This window comes from Chlamydotis macqueenii, chromosome 6 (assembly GCF_036417535.1).
Source record: "Chlamydotis macqueenii isolate bChlMac1 chromosome 6, bChlMac1.mat, whole genome shotgun sequence".
NCBI lineage: Eukaryota > Metazoa > Chordata > Aves > Otidiformes > Otididae > Chlamydotis > Chlamydotis macqueenii.
The window spans coordinates 573,809-589,725 of record NC_141561.1 but is presented as its reverse complement, the minus strand read 5'-3'; the positions used below and the strand labels follow the sequence as shown (position 1 = coordinate 589,725).

The following is a 15,917-nucleotide window of genomic DNA, read 5'->3' as shown; positions in this document are numbered from 1 at the left end:
TCATTAATAATTAATTTGATTGTTTTTCATCTGAATGTTATTCTTGGAGACTCAATATTGGGTGTCTTTTCTGTTCAGAGTCATTACCATACCTTCCAACTAGTTAAAATGTAAATTTTGTTGACTGGTTACAGAAATTTACTACAGATAGGTTGGAGAGTTATTTCAGTGCTGGGGTGAGAAGGGAGTGACAGATAAAATTATGGAAAGGACAAATTAAGATCATCTTGTATCTGCTCATTGTATGATATTTTTGCAGAGGATTTTAGTCGGTCCAGTTTTAGGCATTCCTTTAGGCAATATACTTTGAGAGTGATCGCAAGGAATCGGCAGTACATTTTTATAGTACTTTTGTGGCACATGATAGAAGCTTCAAAAAGTCAAGTTGGTGGGTTTTTTTAAGTAAATAAACAAAAGCTGTACTTTTCTTCCCCATATGTCTTAAAGAAAATTAAGCAGTATTGTACTGATTTCAGTGTTTTAAGGTATCTCATAACTTACCTTCTGCAAGCCGTAGTTAAACCTTTGGAAAGAACTGGAAATTTAAAAGTATGACCATGATGGCATGTTCTACTGGTTTTGGGTGGGATAGAGTTATTTTTTCCTAGTAGCTGCTATGGTTGGATCTGTGACCAAAGCAGTGTTGGTAACACAGGGGTGGGTCAGTTACTGCTGAGCAGCACTTGCGCAGCATCAAGGCCTTTTCTGCTCCTCACCTCGCCCCTCCGCGAGCAGGATGGGGCTGCAGGAGGAGCTGGGAGGGGACACAGCTGGGACAGCGAACCCCAACTCACCAAAGGGACATTCCAGACCATACGGCATCGTGCTCGGCAATACAAGCTGGCTGAAAGGAGGAGGAAGAGGGGGACATGCAGAGTTAAGGCATTTGTCTTCTCAAGCCACTGTTGGGTGTGATGGAGCCCTGCCTTCCTGGAGATGGCTGAACACCCGCCTGCTGACGGGAAGTAGTGAATGAATGTCTTCTTTCGCTTTGCCTGTGCGTGCACCTTTTGCTTTCTCTATTAAACTGCCTTCATCTCAAGCCATGAGTTTCCTCCCTTTCGCCCTTCCAATTCTCTTCCCCATCCCACGGAGGTGGGGAGGGGTGGAGTGAGCGAGCGGCTCTGTGGTGCTGAGCTGCCCACTGGAGTTAAACCACAATGCATCTAAATATTCGATTGACTTAAAACAACAGACGTGTGTAACTCCGCATAATTAAGAATTCAGTGCTGGGGTCCTTTTTATTGAAAAGATTTACTTTATTGCACTATATTTTGTGTTTTTCACCTGGAAGTCCCAAAACACAATGGACGCTCCTGTGGTTACTGTGCAGGTGAAGACGTGTTGGGATGTACGGACAAGAAAGCATCCCATTTCTGAAAGAAGCTGCTGTGTAACTTCTAGGAGTTTGAGATTTGTCCTTTTGATTACTTAGCAATACTCCTAAATGAAGGAAAAGCTTGACTGGGTAGTTTTATGACTTCATGATATGCTTGCAAATTTACCAGTCCATTTAGAAACCTGAAACACTGACTTTTACGACTAAAAGAACTCTGAAAAGTGATTTAAAAATTAGGTGTGACCCAGGGACTTGTAACATGCATTCTGTGGTTCTTTGCGTTATTACAGCTTGATGAGAGTTGATTTTTCACAAGTACAACCTTAAAAGAATACATTTTTATTTTCTAAGACCTTAAAATTACATCTTTCTCTTTGACTTTTCAAAATCCCGTTGTATAGCTCTTAGAGCATGTTTTTTATTCTGAATGGCATTTACCTCGTTCAGGTAGAAGCAAGGCTCCGTGAAGCTCTAGGTGTGTGCCGGGCTTAGGGCTGGCTTATGAAAATCCGTGGTGGCAGCCTTTGTAATTGCCAGTTGTGTCTCCGCGGGAGAAAGGGCGGTCGTCGCGTTCTCCTCTCTTCCCCCTTCCCCTCAGAACACCGCCGCGCCCTGGTCGAGCTCCTCGCTGCTGCGAGGTCTCTGCCGCCGAGGGCGGGGGGCTGCTCCCCGCCGCAGTCGCGGGGGAGAGGAACTCGGCCGTGGCAGGGCCAGAAGCCGCCCTCCCGCCTGGCCTGCTGGAGCTCTCTGCCCTTTCGTCCCCGCTTCTCTCGCCCGGTCTCGGCATCGAAGCCAAGAGCCTGTTTATTCGGAGCCAGCCCGGAACGGGCGCTGGGAGGCCAGGCGGCCCGGAGGCTGCTGGCCGGGCGGGCCTTCCGCCGCTCCCCCGCGGCCTGCCGCCCCGCCCCGCTCCCCCGCGGCCGGGCCCCGAGCAGCCGCCCCGGTGGCGGGAGGCGCCAGGCTGGAGCCGGCGGGGAAGGGCGTTGCTGGGGCGTTGAGGTCCTGTCAGTGCGGTGGGACAGGAGGAAATGCGTACTCTGGACTTTTTTTTTTTTTTTTTTACATGAGGGGAAGGACAGAGTGCGGCGTAGTCTTTGTGCTCAGGCCTGTTGGAAGATGAGGTGAGGGAGGAGGGAACAGGAGTTGCTCTTTGTGTCGCTGAACTCGCCTGCTCGGATTTCCCCCTGCAGTCCTGGTACCAGAAACCTGGCAGCGCCGCGTTCGTGCAGTTCCCTTGGTCCCAAGGGTTCCCTTGGCAGTGTGGCCGTCAGGCGAGGACAGGCTGTCTGCACAGACTCCGGGTTGCTGCAGTCTCCCCGCACGACTTGTGCGGTCGCTGAGGGGAGGAGAGGCCCTTCTCCAGAAAGGAACTGAGTCCCAGCGAGGCCTTTGCTCTAACGTGCTTTTGGAAGCAGCTCTTCTTTTTCTGTTGTCAGTGGTAGAAGCTGATGGGTGACCAGGTTCCTGCGCCACGTTACCTCTATGGCCGCTCCACTGCCTCTCGTCACTCATCTCACTTTAGCTTCTCTGAAGCTGTAGTTTGATCCCTCAGTGGCTGATGTGAAACTGCACACTGACCACGTCACCAGGTCTTTTAGCAAATTAGAATAGCGTGGTTAATAAAGACCACCCGCTGATGCACTTCAAGCGACTTGTAAGCCTTAACAGAAATCTCCGTCATGGTGCCCGTTCTGCTGTACACAAAGCAGAACAAAATAACTTTTTCTTACATTGTTTCTCTTCTGGTTTCTGCTAGTCATCTCTGCCCAAGGCTGCCTGTAGTAGCATAGATGTCCTCTGATAACACAGAGTCACAGACGGTTTGGGTTGGAAGGGACTCTTAAAGCCCACCCAGCCCAGCCCCCCTGCAAGGAGCAGGGACATCTCCAACCGGATCAGGTTGCTCAGAGCCCCGTCCAGCCTGGCCTTGAACATTTCCAGGGATGGGGCACCCACCGCCTCTCTGGGCAACCTGGGCCAGGGTTCCACCACCCTCAGTATAAAAAATGTTTTCCTAATATCTAATCTAAATCTACCTCCCTGTATTTTGAAGCCATTATCCCTAGTCCTGTCACAACAGGCCCTGCTGAAGAGTCTCTCCCCACCTTCCCTGCAGCCCCCTTTGGGCACTGGGAGGCCACTCTCAAGTCTCCCTGGAGCCTCCTCTTCTCCAGGCTGAACAGCCCCAGCTCTCTCAGCCTGTCCTCACAGCAGAGGTGCTCCAGCCCTCTTATAATCTTCATGGCCTCCTCTGGACCCTCTCCAACTGGTTCATGTCCTTCGTACACTGGGGGCTCCAGGACTGGACGCAGTATTGTAGGTGGGGTCTTTGCATGTACTCAGCCTCTGTGTGCAGGCACCATCGCAGAAAAAGTCCCAAGAGGGCGAGTGATCCCATAGGGTGATTCCAGAGGACATCCCTTGAGGGTCAACTCAACTACTCTTCCAACCGAATCAGAAACGCAGAGCTTTATAGCACAGACACTGATCTTGTAGGTTGTCCTGTGTCTTTTTAGGGTAGTGTGTGCGCAGTTTTATGCTGATTCAGCATTTAGAAGGCAGGTGGTGGAGAAGGGATGGTCATAGTTTTGGATTTGGAGAAGATTTTGGGCCCCTCAGTACAAGGACATTGAGCTGCTGGAGCACATCCAGAGAAAGGCAGTGAAGCTGGTGAGGGGTCTGGAGCACCAGTCTGATGAGCAGCAGCTGAGGGAACTGGGGTTGTTAAGGCTGGAGAAGAGGAGGCTGAGGGGAGACCTCATTGCTCTCTACAACTGTCTGAAAGGAGGGTGTGGAGAGGTGGAGGTCGGTCTCTTCTCCCAGATAACTTGTGATGGGACGAGAGGAAATGGCCTCAAGTTACGCCAGGGGAGGTTTAGGTTGGATATCAGGAAACACTTGTTTACTGGAAGAGTGGTCAGGCACTGGAACGGGCTGCCCGGGGAAGTGGTGGAGTCACCATCCCTGGAGGTGTTCAAACAACGTGTAGATGCGGCACTGCAGGACGTGGTTTAGTAGGCATGGTGGTGTTGGGTTGACCGTTGGACTTGATGATCTTGGAGGTCTCTTCCACCTGAAGATTCTTAGCAGGTCAGGACTGAGAAGTCTCACAGATCCATTCCTGGCCTTGGAGCCTGCTTGCAATGTAAGCTGCTCCTTGCGAAATGACGGAAGGAAGCTTCTGTGCGTATTTGTCTCCTCTAGGAATACTGAGTTTGTTTGATCTGAAAATCTAAAATGAGATATTGACTGCTCTTAACATTACACCTCACGAGCTTTATTTTCTTTTTTTTCCTGAAGGAAATTAAAGCGTGGTGTATACACAGAAACTGCATCAATACCACCGCTTGCTCTTTTCAAAGCGTTAAACACACGTCATAACTGTCTCGGAAATGCTAGTTAGTGGTGACGTCCGTAGGGACACGAGTGAGTTGCCTTTTATCTGTCCTGGAGTTGTCAGCATGCTGCCTCGGCGACAGCGAGACCTGAGGTTCTCAAATGCGAATCCTGTCTGTCCTGTCCGTGCTATCCATAGCCCAGGGCAGTTGGTTTAACTTCAGTGTTTTAATTTCCTCTTCTGCAAAAAGAACACTGGAAGCGTTACTCCCATTAACGTTTTATTACTGTAATTAGTCTCTTCCATGGTTTGTTCCGAACAGCACAGCACTCTGCTGTTACATGTCATTCTTCTGTGCTAAAGACTGCATGTGTGGTAAACTTGTACTAATGCTGGTTCTTGCTGTTTAACACTAGTATTCTTCACGCATCTTGAATTTTGCTACTTTTAGTAACTACCACAAAGTAGTGTTTTAGAAACAATCTTTAAGTGCCATGCTACCTGGTTGCCTCTGCCCAACCCTCACGTTCCGTATGTAGTGCTGGTTTCAGGTTGTGAAGGGGGAGCACAGTAACGGCAACACAGGTTGATGTTAATAATACCAGTTGCTGATTTGATTAAGTTTGGAAAGGTTTTTGGAAAAAGAGAAGATAAATTATAATAGTGAAAACTTGAATTTTCTTAAACATCACTGGCTCAAAAAGTAAACTATTTTAAAATATTGTTGTTGCAGGCAAAATGCCAGCCCCTGAGCAGACCCCAATGGTGGAGGAGGGGCTGCCGCAGACAGCACAGGAGACTTCCGCAGGCCCGGGCATGGAACCAGAGACTACTGCCACCACCATTTTAGCTTCCGTAAAGGAACAGGTATATGCCTTGTTTTCAGCGATGCTGGAATTCCATAGGTGTTGTGAGTTAACCATTAAGAATGTATTAAGAAAAATGTTGATTTTATCTGTTTCTTAGAGGAAAAACGATAATGGAATATTTCTTCATTTTAAAAAGGAGGTTAATACCTCTTCCCCTTTCCATTAATAAAAAGACTAATAAATACGTGGACTATTGAGTAACTCAGTTCTGATGAAAGGAAAAAATAAAATTAAAGTTGTGTTTAATATTGAAATGGAAACTTCGGAACTCTAGCCTAACTTTAAAATGTATAGACGCATCAGAATGAATACAAGGAGGAGGAAGATGTAAGTTGTACTTCACTCTTGAAAATGATAGTGTGAAAGAATTAAGAGCTGAACTTTTGCTTTCTGGTATTTTTTCTGTTGATAATAATTATGGACACTGACATATTCAACACCCTTCCTGTCTGGCAGAAAGCCCAGAACAGAATATTTTCCAGTGCAGTTATTTACTTTATTAAGCTTGAACAGAAACTACTATGCTGTTTGCTCTGGCCTAACTTCCTTTTACACAGTAATCTCTCTTTATTCGCAGCAGGTCTGTCTTTGTAAAATGGGGTTGCCACACCTTGACTTCATTACTTCAGAAACACTTATGACAGTAGAAGTACAATTCAGAAGAGCCTTTGTTATTACTGGTCAAATTGTGCAAGATTTTAACGTAATAAAAACTTCTAAAATTACTGCAGTAGTTCGAAAATAGATAGATAACTTTGTTGAATGACTTTCTTAAGCATTCTGCCATAGTAGCATAGATAGGATTATATAAAAAGTTGCACTAATTAGTCTGTGAATCCTACAAGCCACTTAAATAAACTCCTCATTTGTTTCTTTTTTTTTTCTGTGACCCTGGATCAGTTTAAAGCAACTTTTTTTATCAAACTGGAGTGTGTCTCCTGAGCTCTGAGCAGTGTGTCACGGGGAGAAAATTGTCAGGCAGCTGTGTAAATCTCCCTTGGTTATATTTTACAAAAGAAATATTTCCATTCACTTCTAGTGTTAAAAAATAATATGTGCAGAACAAGTGTAATCTGTGAAGAAATTTAGGTTACAACAGCTTTGTAGTACTACAAATTTTGTTATAATGTGAAGACACATCCCTGCCACCACAACCACCACTGGCTTTGGCTGGGGTAGGGGCGTTAGTTCTTTTGTCAGGTTAAGTTACTCTCTTTGCAGGAGCATGAGTGGATACGCTTTTGGGTGAAAATCAAGGGAAGAACTGACTCTTGCTGGTATAAGTTGCATCTCTACTAGAGGAATTCCTTTTTGAATGCAGGGAAGTCCTAAGGCTAACCGTAGTGAAGCTGAAATGTATTTTGGCCTTTTCTTGTAGTGGATTTGATGATGGCTTGTGGTTGGTTTTGTCTGGAGAGGGGGTCATTTTCTGTGGGTTTGTTTTGTTATAAAACACAAATTTCACTGCTAAATGTTACAAAGTTTCCACGCTATAATGGATAGAAGTATCTTAGGAAATGCTGAAACAAGTTTAAGTAAAACTAAACCATTAAAAAATACATCTCTATATTGCTGAATCCTGGGGAGTATTTGGATAAAAGTTTAGTGGACTTCTGTAGGGAGTCTCTTATCCATATTAAAAATAAATTGAGTATTTTTATACTAAAATAGAAATTTGTTAAAAAATGTAGGGACAACATCATAGCAGTAACTTTTGGAGGAGAGAGGAGAATGTAGGGGCAGCTGGTTGTCAACTACTCCAGACAGATTTGTGGGATCACTGCTGCTTTACAAATGCAGGCCATACGCTGCTGAATTTGAAATTAATTGCTGCTGAACTGGTGAGATTAAATGGGATCACTTGGAATTGTGAATTTCCTGCTTAGCATGTTGGTTTTCCTTTTCAGTGATTGGGCTGAGAGAAAAGGTCTCACAGGAAAGAGTATCTATCCGTCCAGTTTTCAAAAGTGACATGAATATGCTGTTTTTAATTTCTTTGCTAAGAGAGAAGCATTTGCAGCAGTGGCAGGGGTTGTTTTGTGGGGGTTTTTTGGGGGTTTGGTTTTGGTTTTTTTTGTTTCTTTGGTCTGATTGATTTTGACGTTTAAAGATGGACAGCTTTTCAGCTTTTCTTTTTTAAATATGTCACAATAGAGTAAGAATGATTGGATGTGCTTTTGGATGAATAATCATGAATCTCTTGGGTTTTCCTAAGTGTTTTCCTAGGAGCGTTCACTTTTGTTTAACACCTCGGCAAAACCTTTTCCTTTTGGATAACTGTATTGAACCATATTATATACTTAGAAAGTGTGCGCTTTACTTTTTCCTCTTCTTTATTGTTTAAGTACAAAATTATTTACATAGTTCTTGAGATGTTTTTCGTAAGGTTTGTGACGGGTAGCAGGGTGAAGGGGGAAGGCAAAAACCTGAAGTTTTTCAGATGGAAATGAAGGAAAGCTTGCACTCTCCATACAACAAAGAATTTATTATTGCACGTTTAAAAACATCTTTACTAGAATGACAGTATTTTGATATTACATTTGTGAGATTTCTTTACCGATTCAGATATGTAGTGCATTATATCAAGTATCCCAAGTGTGTGGGCATGTCACTTTGACAAGACACCTGAAAAAAAGACTTACTAAGTGTACTTTCAGTAATTAGGCACAAACATTGAGCACTCTGACTTTGAAATTCTGATTTACCTGCATCTCGTGATCAATTAAGTGGATAAACGTGTACCAGTTCTGAAATGAAGGTGGTACTTTTTATTAAATGGACTTCCAAGCTTTGTGCGAGTGAAACAAAAATCTTTGTCAGCATTTTCTGAATGACTGGAAGAACTGATTTTTTTTTCCAGCTCTCTCGATATTGTGTTCAATTGCTTAGGTCGTTCTTCTTTATTTAATCCTAGAACTTTGAAGCTTACTGTTTCTGCTGGTTACAAAGATTTCCAGTTTTGGTGAAATAAGTCTGAGAAGTCCACTTCCCAAGGCTCTTACTCTACGACAAAATATGTACCACTCCTTTGCAGATAAAACGACTAACTCGTTTTGCCCAGGGAGGCGGTGGATGCCCCATCCCTGGAAACGTTCCAGGCCAGGTTGGCCGGGGCTCTGAGCAAGCTGATCTGGTTGGAGATGTCCCTGCTCCTGGCAGGGGGGCTGGACTGGATGGGCTTCAACGGTCCCTTCCCACCCAAACCATTCTGTGATTTCCTTAATCAAAGTTCTGTGTGCTCCTTTTTTCATATGAAGGTTTAGAAATTAATTCTTCTTTCTAGCATGTACTGCGAGGCTTCTGAGGAGAAACTCCCTTGAAAAAGAGCCTACCTAGAACTGTGGGTACCCCTGAAGTATGCGGGAGTATTTATACCTTTTGTAACACTTGTACGTTTAGATTACCAGCGTGTCTGCTCAGCAGCAACTGAACTTGAATCAGCAGCTGGCAGAATAGTATACTTAGTTTCAGCACCAATTTTAAAAAACCTAGCATTGTAACAGTTTCCAAAGGTGATCCTACTCAGATGTAGTCAGTGAATACCTCAAGTGGCATTCTGCCTTTCTGCTGTTGACTAAGAGTGAGCTTTCTATGAATTGCTTAAATGTTGATCCCTCATTAGCTAGAGCAGCACTAAACTCTTCTACCAGACTAGTGAACAATGCAGGCTAAAAGTATTAAGGGCTTTAATGGTCTACTGCTGTTGAATACGGAGTATGTGTGATCAGCCGGTAATTGTAGCTGTGTAATTTCACATCCTGTAATCTGTGATTCTCTTTACCCTGTCCAATTTTTTATCTTTTGTCTTCTATTATGGAAGATACTGAGATACCAGAAGCATGCAAATGCAGCTGTGTGTGAGTAAACTTTATTTTTACAGGAAATGTTTCATCTAATATGGTTAGTTAAAAGTACAGGGTTTTTTTTTCTCGAGATGTTCTGGTAAAGAAGTATTAGGTCACTCCAGTATGATATTCATATTGGGAAAAATACAGCATTCAGCGTGCTTTTAAGCAGTCAGTTGCTTGATCTAGCTCAGAATTACAGCAAGCAGCAACATGTAGAACTCTGTGTAGATCAGTGCAGGAGGTTAATGTGAAGAAGGTATAAATGAACTTGATTTAGTTTATCCTCTTCTTTGTTGTGCATTTGCGTCGTAGAAATGTCCAAAATGTAATTGCCTTCTCTTCAGCACTATTTGGACTTCCATAGGCAATGGGAGTTGTGTGGTTCTGCACAGTATGTTGCAGTTGATTGAGAAATGATAGATTTCTCAGCAAGGTAAAAGTGTTCTCCCCACATGCTGGCTACACTCTTGCAGATCAGCTTGAACTACTGGAAGAGGCTCAACTGAATCGTTCAATAGACAACTTCTTTACGGTTAGGAAAACACTTCATAGTCCAGCTTACAATTACTTTCTCAATGTTTCGCAAAAACGGTGGTTTGGCAATTGAAGCAATTTCGAACATCACAGTGTTACTACAGCTTGAAATACCATCCCATCCTAGCCCTGTCTTCTACCGCAGCAACCGCTGAGAACCGGTAGAGGCCAAGGAGCTGCAAGGCATCCGTGTCTGTACCAATGGCATCATCTCCCTCATGTGTCCCAGCTTGCCCGGTCCTGGTCTGGCCAGCCAGACGTGTGCCATTCAAAAAGTTTGTGAGTTCTCTTCACTGCTTGTGCCATTGCTGCTAATTCTGCATAGTTGTCACTAGAAAACCATCAGTAAGCTAATCGGACCACCGTTTGTTTAAAGTTTTAAGTTATCTGTGTTTTGCCAGAGATTTTCAAATCACAGCAGGGCAGGAAGAAAGTAATTTTTATTGTTCAACATTGTGAATGCAGACTCCTCATTCTCATCCGTGTTACTGAGGGATAAAAGTTCCTCAGTAACAAAAATGAAAATGTTGGATCTCTGCAACATGGTGTCATAGTCGTATGCAGATAGAAAGCCTCTAAACCTTCTTTTATTATCCAAAGCCTGCAACAGGAGAATGACAGTCTTCGCGATCAGTCGTACAAATCACATTCCCATTACTTGCTTATTTTCTGGTATTTGCTGTTATTCCCCAGCGTAGTGTGTTGGCAGTTCTTTCACTTGCCGGGGAGCCGCAAGCCTGTCAGAAGTACTCAGCTTTCAGGTGAAGAGAGTATCTTGTTTTCAGAGGTGGTATAACTTACCTCATCTGTATCTTGTGGCAGTGAAGACCTTGAAATGTCTTCTTGAGTGAGATCTCAACGTTGTAGCAGACAAATTACCAGTTGGCATGCAGAGCTGGCAAGTAAGAGCTGTTATTGGTCAGCTAGGGTGTTCGCTACAACATCGACACCCCAGGCAGGGTTTGTCCCTTCTCCAGAAACTTCAGCCTCCAAAAGGAAATGCACCGCTCTGAAATGTGAAAACCAAAAGCTATCACTCGTGGAAGTTTGTCTGCCTACAGGCTGTATGGTTGCCTTTCCAAAACAAGTTGCTTGCTTTTCTTTCTTGCACCATGTATAGGCTTCCTGTTCCTTAAATGTAATTGTATTTAAAGTCAGCATTTTTTGTAGCTTCATGTTAAGAAATGTAGTCTGTGGTTTTGCAGTGGAATTTAGGTTATGAATACAAAAATTGCAGTTTTGTAAGGTGACTGAGTAGTTACTGCTAAACAGGTGGGTATAATTATAGGGATATTTTTTCCCTCAATGTGTATTAAATAATTTTGAAAAAAAAGTAGCTTTGGCCGGGGCATTGTAGTGTGCATGGTCGAGAAGATTTGGTTGGTCCTTTTGATGCAGTATGACAGCATATTCTGTAATCTGCAGATATAATTTTCCTGCCGCGTAAATGTTCTTCTGCAAATGAAAACAAGCTTATTAATTGTTTTATTTGACTCCTGTCATGTCATTTTTTCACAAGCCAGTACTATAAAAATCAGTGAATTGTAATTTTTGCCTAGGACAGCAGCTTCTCTGTGTTGCTAGTAGCCAGCATTGTATGGGAGCATCCTGTTCCAGGAGCGTGCCCTCACACTGCTTTCAGAGAAGCTGGCTGGAGAAACAAATTCAAATAGGTTCCTGCACCAAAGAGTGTACTGTCTGGATAGATGGACAAGTTGGTGGCAGGTGTCCATTCAGAGTGGTATAAAATATCATTATAAGGCAACATAGACTATGAAGGTGATCAGCGCACTTACTTAGAATTGATTAGGACTTAATTTTCTATAATAATATGATTTAAGCTGAAAGGAAAAAAAGGCTTAAAACATGAGGTATTCCAGCTGTAAGGAGACAGTACTGCTAAAATTATCCATCTCTTACGCGTTTCTGCAGGTATTTAAGACATATAAACTACAACTGCAATTAACTGAGTTTAATTTAGTTTTTAAAAGTTTTTTGCCTCGGTTTTCAATGGTAATCTCTCTTCCCACATGTCTCAAATCCCCGAGCCTTAAGGCAGGTACGAAGTCCCTCCCACTATAAGTGAAGATCAGGTTTGAGACCACCTGAGGAATCTGAACACAGATATCCATGGGACCTGATGCGATGCATGCCAGGGTCTTGAGGGAACTGACTGATGTAGTTGCCAAGCTGCTCTCCATCATATTTGAAAAGTCATGGCAGTTGAGCAAAGACCCCAATGACTGGCAAAAGGGAAGCATCACAGCCATTTTTGAGAAGGTTAAAAAGGAGGACCCTGGGAACTACCGACCAGTCAGCCTCAACCTCAATGCCAAGTAAGATCATGGAGCAGATTCTCCTGGAAGATGTTTCAAAAGATATGGAAGGCAGGGAGGTGATTAGGGACAACCAACATGGCTTCACTAAGGGTAAAATGTGCCTGACTAATCTGGTGATCTACGGTGGAGTGACTACATCAGTAGACAAGGGAAAAGCTACTGATGTGATCTACCTGGCCTTCTGTAAGACCTTTGATAATGGTCCTGCAGAATGTTCTTCCCACTAAGTTGCAGAGATGCAGTTGTAAAATGTAGAAGGAATTGGTTGGATGGCCACATTCAAAGAGTTGTCGTCAGTGGCTCAATGTCTAAGTGGAAACCAGTAACTAATGGTGTCCCTCAAGTGTCCGTACTGGGACCATTACTGTTTAATATCTTCATTAGTGACATAGACAGTGGAACCGAGTGCACACTCGGCAAGTTTGCAGATGACACCAAGCTGAGTGGTGCAGCTGGTTTGCTTGAGGAAAGGGGTGCCATCCGGTGGAACCTCAACAGGCTTGAGGAGCAGGGCAGATTCAGACTGGACATAAGGAAGGAGGTGTTTTACGGTGACTGGAGCTAGAACAGGTTGCCCAGAGAGGAGCAGTGCCCAAGGCCAGGTTGGATGGGGCTCTGAGCACCCTGGTCTGGTGGAAGGTGTCCCTCCCCAGGGCAGGGGGCTGGGCTGGATAGGCTTTGAGTGTCCCTTCCAACCCAAACCAGTCTGTGATTTGAAATTTCACTAAACCTACGGGTTTTTTAATTGCCTGAAATCCTCAGAAATCTGAGACAGTTATTGGAATTGAGTGGACCTTTATTTCCCAGATGAAGAATTTGAATATACTCGCAGTTCTCAGGGAAGATGGGGAGGAACTTGTAATACTGTATAGAGGAACTGCGCTGTGAAATGGGAAAAATACAGCATAGCTTTCACTTTCTGTATTTTATCTTGATTCCTTTTCTGTGCTGAAAATAAAACAGTATTTTCTGTAGCTGTTACATTTTTATAGTGTTTGAGAGAAGTCTTGGCTGTCTTTTAGTTTCAGTGGAGCTTTTTTTGTCTTTTAAACCTGTAATTGTTTTACACTTGTAAAGTGAAAATCATAATTGATTTTTCTGATGATCTCAGTTATCTGGTTCATCTCTTAAACACCTTTAGGACAGACGTGTGTGACAGATTAGTTTAAAAAGCTGTGATCGTGTAGATGCAAGCTTGATGGACAAGTCCACATTTTATTTTCCATCTGATTTCTGCCGTGGACGCTGTTGGAACTGGAACTTTGTCCCGTTTCCTCTGTTATACGCTCTTTTTTAACTGATTCACGTTATGTGAAAAGACTTTCTAGACAATGTCAACCTTTCCATAGGATTTGGTGATTTACTGTAACTGTTTCCCTCTGGAAAGCACAATGACCCTAGTTTCCTAGTGATGACATTTGGTTATAAAATGCCTTCCTGCATGTGAGCTGGTGAGAGGGCTGGGTTAGAGCGCAGGAGGAGGTAGCAAAGGGAGAGAGCGCGCGCATGAATGTGTATTCATAGCACGTGTTAAGAGTTTGTTCTCTAGAATAAGGCTGTTTTCATTAATGTAATGAAAAGGTAAATTAGTAGAGACTGGTTGAATGGAAGCAAATAATGGCGAGCATATGTTTTATTTTATTCATCTAATTAAAAGATCAGTAAATAACAAAAGGCAACTTGACTCTTGTGTTCAAATTCACAGTTTGTATCAATGGCATTGCTGTTTAAATATTGATTTAAAAGGAATAGGAAACAGCTCTAAACATAGGGTGAACGTTTCATATCATTTCTGCAAACAGTACTGTTTATTTTAAAGATTTATGTTTGTTACATGCTACGTAACACATGATGATGTTTTACTTGGGGAAAAACTTGTCTTGCTGGCATTTGCTTTGAGACATACCAGAGCTTCAGACCTGAGTGCTTTTGAAAATCATGGCATTCCCCACTAGCATGTTAATGACAGCTGCTGAATCCACTTTTAGATGGATGTATTACCTATGTTCAGACTCCAATATTGGAAAATAAATTCTCATTTATAAATTTGACTTTTTTTTCTTAATACACTTTTTAATATTTTCTCCCCAAAACACAGTGTCCAAGCGAAGCGACTGGGTGCACGTGTCGCTCTGTGGTACACCGTGAAGCTGAGTATGCTGAGACCTGGTATCAGGCTGTGACAGCTGGGTCTCTGCTACCGGATGCAGTTACGTGTTGTGCAAACCTCCTGGTATTATCTGTTCTTTCTAGACCATGTACAGCCCCGAAAGATCTGTCGTGGTCTGCAGGTTATCGTGTTCATGAGGCTTTTCGTATCAGGTCTCAATTAAAAGGATTTAGCTTTAGAATTCTGTCTAGAGGCAGATTTTGCTAAAATCCAGGTTTAGGATATATATCTTAAAATGCTCTTTTGTATCTGCACATTGGCTGTGCTAAGCTTTTCTGATGCTGAAGCTTGACAGTAAACGCCAGCCGGACGGAAGGGGTGGCCGGGAGGAAGCTGAGGACCACGTCTCCCTCCTGCTGCTCCCGTGGTTTGCATAATCGTCTTTAACAAAACTAGAGAGTATTCTGTCCATTTGAGCTGTTCTCAGTAGAGCAGTAGCAGAACAGGGCAGTCCTGTGTCCTGCGTAGTGGCGGGTGAGTTCCAGGTCCTGAACAAGCAGTTTTGCTGGCCGGTGTTAGGGTGCGTTTGTTCAGTTTGGTTATGAGCTTGGAGAAATCTTTGAAAGCGTCTGCAGTTCCTTATATCTTCTGGGAGGGCCGGTAGCTTGTGTGGCATGCCTTTAACAGGCCGGTTTGTTGTATGGAGCTTGAGTCAAACTTTCAGGAGTGGACTTTTTTTTTTTTTTTTGTCATCTGATCTATAGAGTAGTTTTGGCAGTATTGCAGCCCTCAGCTGGCTTACTGATGAAATCAGCGCTGATTAGCCTTCTGTTTGGAGGTAATCTCATTGTGTTGTCAGTAGAAAAAAATTTGTCCCTACTTCTGCAAGGTAAATGTTGGGTTTAGAGCAGGCTTTTGGTGTGCGGTTCTCTGACCTCTCCTTGGGGGTGCTGCCAAGCCCCCCCGGACCGAGCTGGCAGAGGGTGCTGGCGGGCTGCTGGAGCCACAAGGTGCTCCCGAAGCACCCCTTACCCTACGGAAGGATGTGCAAACTGCAGGAGGTGCAGCGCGCGTTCGGGGACCGTGGATGCAAGTCAAGTGTTTGTCTGATTCCACGTAGCGTAAGGTGTGAAAGAACAGTTTGCGTTGGCTGTACTCTGGGGCTGAAGGTGACTTTCGTAACAGGCAAGGCATGCAGCTCTTACGTAGTACAGTTATGTGATTTACACTCGGAAAAAAACCCTTGTTAGTAATTTGCAGTTTAAAATTAAAGGAGTGCTTCTGTGCTGTATTTGACTTGTATACAAGACTTGCTTCCTGACGTTGTTAGGTACTGGTGTTCATCTATCTTTAAATAGTATTGAACAGTTTATTGAAACTTCAGGGGATGTAGAGTATCAGTTGGAAAAATAACACAGGTGCTCCGATAAAATCCTTTTCTGTCATTAACAAAAGCTAACTGTGGACGAAAACATTGCTCATATCACTTGATGGCATGGTGTAGATTTCAGAGTATGGTGTTTATAGGAAACACTTCCAGG

The 15,917-nt window shown here is 43.6% G+C and overlaps 1 protein-coding gene across 6 annotated transcripts in view; it reads left to right on the top strand.

Annotated features, from left to right (window-relative positions):
* Positions 1 to 15,917, top strand: part of PKP4 (plakophilin 4) — an 84,401-nt gene that overhangs the window by 23,116 nt on the left and 45,368 nt on the right. For 4 of the 6 annotated variants that reach the window (XM_086750578.1, XM_086750579.1, XM_086750577.1 and 1 more), the window contains exon 2: positions 5,410 to 5,543. In XM_086750578.1, the coding sequence (XP_086606704.1) occupies positions 5,415 to 5,543 (129 nt within the window). In that variant the 5' untranslated portion in view covers positions 5,410 to 5,414. Of the gene's footprint in view, positions 1 to 5,405; positions 5,544 to 15,917 lie in introns of those variants that run through there. The other 2 variants (XM_086750584.1, XM_086750580.1) reach the window with 2 other exon arrangements.